Below are 7,271 nucleotides of genomic sequence, written 5' to 3' on the forward strand. Positions count from 1 at the left end.
AAATAAATAAAATAAAAAACAATAAAATAAAAACAACAATGGATAGCAAAACATTTAAAATTGTTAAAAGTTCAAAATCAAACAATTAAAAAAAAACACTAATACTAAAATACATTTTGACAAAAAAGTAGCCGAAAATTGTGAATCAAACCGAAAATATTTAATTATTCATCAATATGTATTTTTTATATTTGCAGAAAAGTAGTTAAATTAATGCATTCTAATATGGTATATAATGAAATAGACCAAAAATTTTATTTTCCGAAAGAGATAACCTATATAATCGAAAAATAAATTTATCTAATTTTTATACTCTTTTGTCCCACAGTATATTTGCTATTTTACGCTTTGCATTGGCACAGCTTTAGCTGTGCTCTATAATGGTGAAGCGCCTAAGCAGAAATCTGAAACTGTTGTCGGAGCCTTACAACAACAACAACGACTGGACTCACTGACACTTCCTGGTTATCACTACAGTGGGCCAGCCGCAACAGCGCAGCAAGCATTCACCGGCTATCGCTACAGTGCGCCGGCAGCGACAGCAGTTGAAACTACAACAAGCACAACGACAGTCGGGCCACCAACCACAGCAGCGCCTACACAGCCTGCAGCTATTGGTTACATTTATAACAAGCCGTTGGCCGAAAGCTACAACCGACAACCGCTCTACCTCCACACGCCCCACTACCAGCTGAGTCATCAAACGTCAGCTTTAGCGCTCAGCGGCGATGCCGATGTAGGACAACAATTACTTTTGGCTGCCGCGCCCACTTATTATGTGCCACAAGCGGAAGTTATCAACAGTGGTAAGCATTTTGAAGCGACGCAACCCAATTTCTTTGTGCCGCGCATTGTGACAGGTGCAGCCGAAGTGACGCAAACGTCGACGCCAGCTCCGCAGGCCGCAAAGGCACAAGGCGACGAGGCTGCTGCTTTGACGGGAGGTTATAACTATGCGCGGCCGTTGAGTGACGCTGAACTTACAGCTGACACGCCAGCCTCTTATCAGCAAGCGTTCCAGCAGTTCGCTGACTATTTGATATGGCAAAGAGCGCAAAGCAAGCAGCAGGAACAAACGCGAATCGACACGCAAAAGGAGGCAAAGCAGCAACACCAAACAATACCGCACGCCGCACAAGCTTACGGCGATTCTAGTCTCCAGCAATTAAGCTTTCCTAGCGCTCACAGGCAATATGAACCCGCAACAGCGCCCAGCAGCGGCCCCATACAAACGCGTCCACAAGCTGCGCCTGTTACGTTCGCTACACAAGTTTATGCGCCAGCTACAGCAGCGTCAACAATTACGGCTGGCGCACAGCAAAGCACAAATCTGTTAGCGTCAGCGCCAGCATCAAAGCCAGCTTCGGTCGAGAAACGTCCGTTGAGCAACGGTGAACTGCTGAGCGGTGAGCGTTTCATTTCCAGCGATAACACTGTCGAGTACTACATGGAAATGCCGTCCCAATCGTTCGAACTGCCAACTTACAGCACCATGGAGATGACACCAAATCAGGAAGTGGGCTCCAATCACGACCAAAGCACTAGCCAGAGCTATGCACAAAGTAATGCTGCAAAGCTTGCGCAGCTGTCGTCGGAGCAGTTGTACCAGAATAATGTAGAGCAGGCAAATGCACCGTATTTCTATGAGCCAGCCAAACAGTTTGCGCAACAACAACGGCACACGCCAGCGCAGCAAGCGTACGTGGTTCAAGAGCAGCGCCCTGTTGCAGCAGCGCAGCAGAAAGGGTTATTGGCCAAAGCACAACAACAAAGCCAGCAATTAGCAAGTGATAAAAGATTTGCGCAAACATTTGCCCAACAATCAACAGAAGCAACAAAAGCTCAAGCGCCTCAACCGAATGCTGAGTGGTTTGCGGAAATACCACAGTGGCCGCAGAATGAGGCATTGCAGTTGCAACAGCAGCAACAACCATTGCAACAACAGTTGATACAACAACCACAAACATTGTATAGCCGTGTTGCTAAGCCGTTGGCGCAAGCAGCACATGAACTGAGAAAACCGATCCCACAGCAAGAATATGCGCAACTGCAGCAACAACAGCAATTTCAACAACAACAGTCGGAAAAGCAAAATTTTTACTCGAAAGCGCAGCCAGAGCCACGCCCTCAATTACAGGTTGAACCATTGACCACAGCAGCCGCAGACCCAGCAGCCACATTGGCACAAAGCTTTCAGCGCTTACCACCGCCCACGCAAGCCGCACAACCCTCACAAGCCACCACGGCCACAGCAAATTCCAACGCGGTCTTCAATTTTAACTCGGCCCATTTCAGACGTCCTCATAGCACCTATGGTGTACCATTAGAAAATAATAAGGCAAGCGGTTACAACTATCAGCGACCAGCGGGTCAATGAAAGGCAAGCGATGATTCCACATTTATAGTGTCTTCTCGTTGAATTATATATTTATAAGTACCGTTATAATTTTTTATACTTTTATAGAAAAAATATATTATTTTTTTACAAGTAAAAGTCCGTATTTTGACTGGGAGCGCTATATAGCTATAATAAGATATAGTAATTGTTTACCACACTCTTTGCAGCAGTCTCAAGCTTTTTTCGCTTACGCAGGTGACTAAATTTCATTAGCCAAAGTTCTTTCATCATAAAAACAGCCATTTGTTCGAACTAAACAAAACTTCAGAGTTTGGTATATAAAGAGCTTGTGACAAGCTGCTCGACAGGGGTAATGCTCGAAAATTCTACGAAAAGATGCGGCGACTAACAGATGGTTTTAAGGCCGGAGCATACTCTTGTAGAACCCCCAGAGGTGATCTAGTAACCAGCTGAAATTATAGAAGAAACACTTCTCCAGCCTGCTGAATGGCAGTGAAGGCATAACACCAGCAGATGGCGAACCCGATTTCCCGGTTTCGTTGACCCACCAAGAAAAAGTTCGAATAGCAATTATCTGTCTGAAGAACAACAAAGCGGAGGAGGCTGATGAATTGGCAGCCGAGCTATTCAAACACGGCGGCGAAGAACTGATAAGGAGCATGCATCAGCTTCTTTGTAGAATATGCTGGGACGAAAGCATGCCTGACGATTGGATTTTAAGAGTGCTCTGCCCAATTTACAAAAAGGGTTACCACACAATCTGCGCCGTAGGATAAGCCTCCTCAACATTGCATATAAGGTTCTAACGAGCGTCAGCGTAGCTTTAGGCCAACAACTGATCAGATATTCACCATGCGTTAAATCTTGGAAAAGACCCGTGAAAAGAAGATCGACATATACCACCTCTTCGTCGATTTCAAAGCTGCTTTTGACAGCACGAAAAGGAGCGGCTTTTGTGACGCGATGCCTCAATTTGGTATCCGGCTGTTGACGTTGAGCAGCATTAAAAGACCCGTCAGGATCGGGAAGAACCTCTCCGAGCCGTTTGATACCAAAAGAGACATTCGAAGTCGTCGATAATTTCGTATATCTGGGATATTATTAACAGTATTAACACCAACAACAATGTCAACATCGAAATCCAACGCAGAATAACTTTTGCCAACGGTTACTCATTATCCCCGTCCTACTATATGGTGCAGAGACATGGACGATGATCACATCTGATGAGTTTACTTTACGAGTTTTCGAAAGAAACGTTCCGAGAAAGATTTGTGGTCCTTTCCTACTTGGCAACGGTGAATATCGCATTCGATGGAAGGATGAGCTGTACGAGTTATACAATAACAGTGACATATTTCAGCGAATTAAGAGAAAGAGGCTACGCTGTCATCCGAATGGATGAAAACACTTGGAATCTTCTGTTGGCGCCAAAAAGCGAAAAGGACGAACTGCTTGAAAGATCCAGAAGTCAACCAAATTTATTTGATCCAGAAGATCTCCAAATTTCCTGCGGACGTTTGGCTGAAAAACTCTCAAAACTCAATGACCAAAAATTTTTCAGATTCAAGTTGGTAAAAGCATAAAGTTTTTTAGCCGTAAAGTCGCCTCAAATAGTTGAAAAGTCAAGTCAATGAATATGCAACGCATAAGCTACCAGGGTTTAGCTGCCATTATGAGTGCCAAAGCAAAAACTCTATGCACATGTGAACGAGTAATTGCATAGTCAGTTTTGCTTGAGATCGGATTCCATTGCATCACTTAGCCATGACCATGAAACGTCAGCGCAGCAACTTGTGCATGATGGGCTCTATGTTATGTCACATAACTTTCACTGTCGGCGTTTAGAATTACACTTCCTCCGGAACCGTAAGCGATGCCAAAGTCGGCTGGTGGTCTGTAGTCGTCAAGCAGACGTAGTTGAAATATATCAGCTTTTAAGGGAGATGCATTGCAGCCACTTTTTGTCTTTTATTTTCGTTACGGTTTCCTTCAAAACATTTACTTATTAATATGAAGTGCGACATTTTGCAATAAAAACAGACTGCGCCAACGAGGAGAGGTATAGTCAACGCATGTTGAGCACAACGAGCGGTTGCGAAGTAAATTTTACTGATAATACGACTTGGAAGGATATCAATTCACAGCATCTAAGGTGAGTCATGGATACTCAAAAAGGAATACAGTGCATAAAAAATGAAAACCGAGTTTTATTGCGTAAGAACTTTACTGCCTGAGCTTCCGATCTGAATTTTTGTACGATATCGAAGTCTTTCGTGCTGGGATTTGCAGCTTGAAGTTGAAATATGAGCTAATCTTCAAAATCTATTCGGAGTTGTGAGACGTGGAGTTAATCAAAAGTTGGTTTACGAATTGTTGCCGAGATAGAAGACTTTAGCTGGTTACAGATTCGTGTTGCTTCTACTGATATAAAAAGGGAATTTTCTAGATCTTGTGATTTTTCGCATTTTCTTTGCTTCGAAACTCGTCTAAATAATCGAAGATCATTTTTAAGATAACCGAAATCATAAAAACAACATCAAGTATATCTCTTTTTACGAATCGAAAGCTTCAGGATCTACAGCTTGATCACTCTTTTGGCAAATTAATTCATCTTTTTTAATAAAAGCATTTTTTTTTTCAGAAGTTCGAAGAAGATAGTTTTTGGTAAGAGAACTTCGTTATAGCAATAAACACTATTTACTCACAGCAAGATCTCCCAAAATCTACAGGTTCTTTCCTAATAACGGCCGAGTTACTGTCTTACGGCTTATCATATTTTCGGCAGATCATATTTCTGCCGGCAAATTCTGTTGTCATACAATAGGGACGGCTCAAAGACTATAAGCACTGTGATTTTTAGTGATATTACAATGAAAAAGTTCGATAAACATAACCTCTACAATTTCAACTTTACAGTTGACCAACATAACACTGCTATTTAAAAGGGTGGTACTACTTAAAACCATCGTCGAAGAAAGGCTTAAACATTAATGACAATGACAATGCAACTAATGATTCTTCTAGTGCTGTGGCGCTGTTTGCTTTGCTACGGCGAATCCACCATTACGCACGCCACCAAAGTCAGCAAACGCCAACTGCAGTATGGCGGCAACTTTCCGTCGCCGAGCTACCAAACACACGGCAATCAGCTAGCCAACAACTTGCTGCAAACACCACCGCTGCTCTATGACCCCGGCTACAATGCACAGCAACCACACGAAGTCGGCGCTGAGACTGACAACACAACGGACGCTGCAGAGCTCAGCACGCCGAATGCGACGCAAACACAGCAGCAACAAACACCAGCAAACCTTGGTTTGGGTGCGCGTTTCGAAGCACCCCAAACATTTTCGCACATTTATTTTCCACATGCATTCGCAACAGGCGCACAACTGGCGCTGAGTCGTACTGCGCCGCATGCCTTTCCTGCTGAAACGCCAGCTGCCTTGGCGGCGCGCAACAGCGGTCGCTCGTACAGCACCAGTTCCACTTATTTTGTACCATTGAGCGTGCTTTACCATCCGAATGCTGAAGTGCAGCCGCAGCAAAGCATCTATGCGCAACGTCTTCCGCAGCAACAACAACAAATACAGGCATACAATCAATTACCGGCGCCGTTGCCACCGCCAGCGCTCTATCAGCAATACGCGCCACAAGCAGCACTGCCGCCAACACAACCAACAGCAACGCCAACAATTACAGCAGAGTCAACGCAACTGACGCAACAGCAGCAACTACCAGCGCAGCAACAAACGTCGCTTGCTTACACGCCACCTGCCCTACCACCATTGCCACGTATGCCACACTTGCTGCCGCCGCCACCGCTACCTGCCTCTTCGCCGCTGCCGCTAAATTTTCAGGCGCCGTTTCATCCATCACAATTCCTCGGTTATATGCATGAACGCGATGCACGCGCGTCTTCCACCGCACGCACGCTACACCACACACAAGCTAATCCAACATATCCACAACAACAAGTGGAGAAACCGATTTATGAGCATTCCGCAAGCGGTACAAAGCAGCAGAACTATCAAGCTGCTGTGACGCAGCAAGCGCGCTATGGCCGTTACATTTATATGGCACCGAATAGTGGCTACGCGCTCTTCAAGGCGGCGTAAAGCGCTAAAGGATGCGGAGCAGCAAAATAACAGGTGGAAGAAGAAGACGATGAAGATAGTGAGAATATTTATGCGCGCAGAAAATTATTTCGCTGCGAGCGGTGACGGTAGCAAAGCGTCACAAAATAGGCGACGTCCATATCTAGTGTAGTACTTCTGCAACTTTACAACTAAATCTTATAGTTTTAAAGGAAATTCACCGCACATAACCACATAATATTTACAGTTATTTGTGCACAATTTGAATTAATAAAAATAAGATTTTTATAATTAGTGCTAGCAACTTTTTGTTTTGTTCTAAGGAGGTCTAGAACACAACGATTCACTGATTCGCAAAACTTGAAAAGAGTCTAAGAAATAATTTTCATCGACAGCTCATTATAATCGTAGAGAATTGCTGGAACATAGTTGAAAAACTATTAAATTTTGAGGACAGTGAAGTCCAACAGCGGAAACAAAAGCAGGCGCATTCTGAGGGACTATTTATCAGGAGCACAACATGCTTATTGTAAAGGCAAGCCAGTGGATACAGCCCGGCATACTATTGTGAGGAAGCCATTTGGGCTTGATATTGAGGGAGCTTTCAATAACGTCCTGTCGCAAGCAGTCGTAACTGCTCTGGACGGTCTTAGGGTTGAATCAAACGTCTAACACCTTATTTTCAGTCTACCGTTCGACAGTGATTGAAACTTAATGAGGCGCTCAACGAAATGTGTGGGAACCCCAAAAGTGGAGTTCTCTCTCCTCTTCTATCGAACTTGGTCGTTAATGGCCTGCTTAAAAAACTTGTG

General features: G+C 44.1%; 2 protein-coding genes across 2 annotated transcripts in view; both read left to right on the top strand.

Annotated features, from left to right (window-relative positions):
• LOC108973923 (mediator of RNA polymerase II transcription subunit 15-like) overlaps positions 1-2,425 on the top strand; it is a 4,066-nt gene extending 1,641 nt beyond the window's left edge. Inside the window, exon 2 of the mRNA XM_018941443.1 lies at positions 329-2,425. Coding sequence (XP_018796988.1) covers positions 329-2,377 — 2,049 coding nt within the window. The 3' untranslated portion in view covers positions 2,378-2,425. The remainder of the gene's footprint in view (positions 1-328) is intronic.
• Positions 2,426-5,358: 2,933 nt separating this feature from the next.
• LOC108973883 lies at positions 5,359-6,480 on the top strand. Its single transcript, XM_018941389.1, has one exon. The coding sequence runs from the start codon at positions 5,359-5,361 to the stop codon at positions 6,478-6,480; it is 1,122 nt and encodes a 373-aa protein (XP_018796934.1).
• The last annotated feature ends 791 nt before the right edge of the window (positions 6,481-7,271 follow it).

The sequence above is a fragment of the Bactrocera latifrons genome, unplaced genomic scaffold, assembly GCF_001853355.1.
Source record: "Bactrocera latifrons isolate USDA-ARS-PBARC rearing strain unplaced genomic scaffold, ASM185335v1 scaffold_51, whole genome shotgun sequence".
Taxonomy (NCBI): Eukaryota; Metazoa; Arthropoda; class Insecta; order Diptera; family Tephritidae; genus Bactrocera; species Bactrocera latifrons.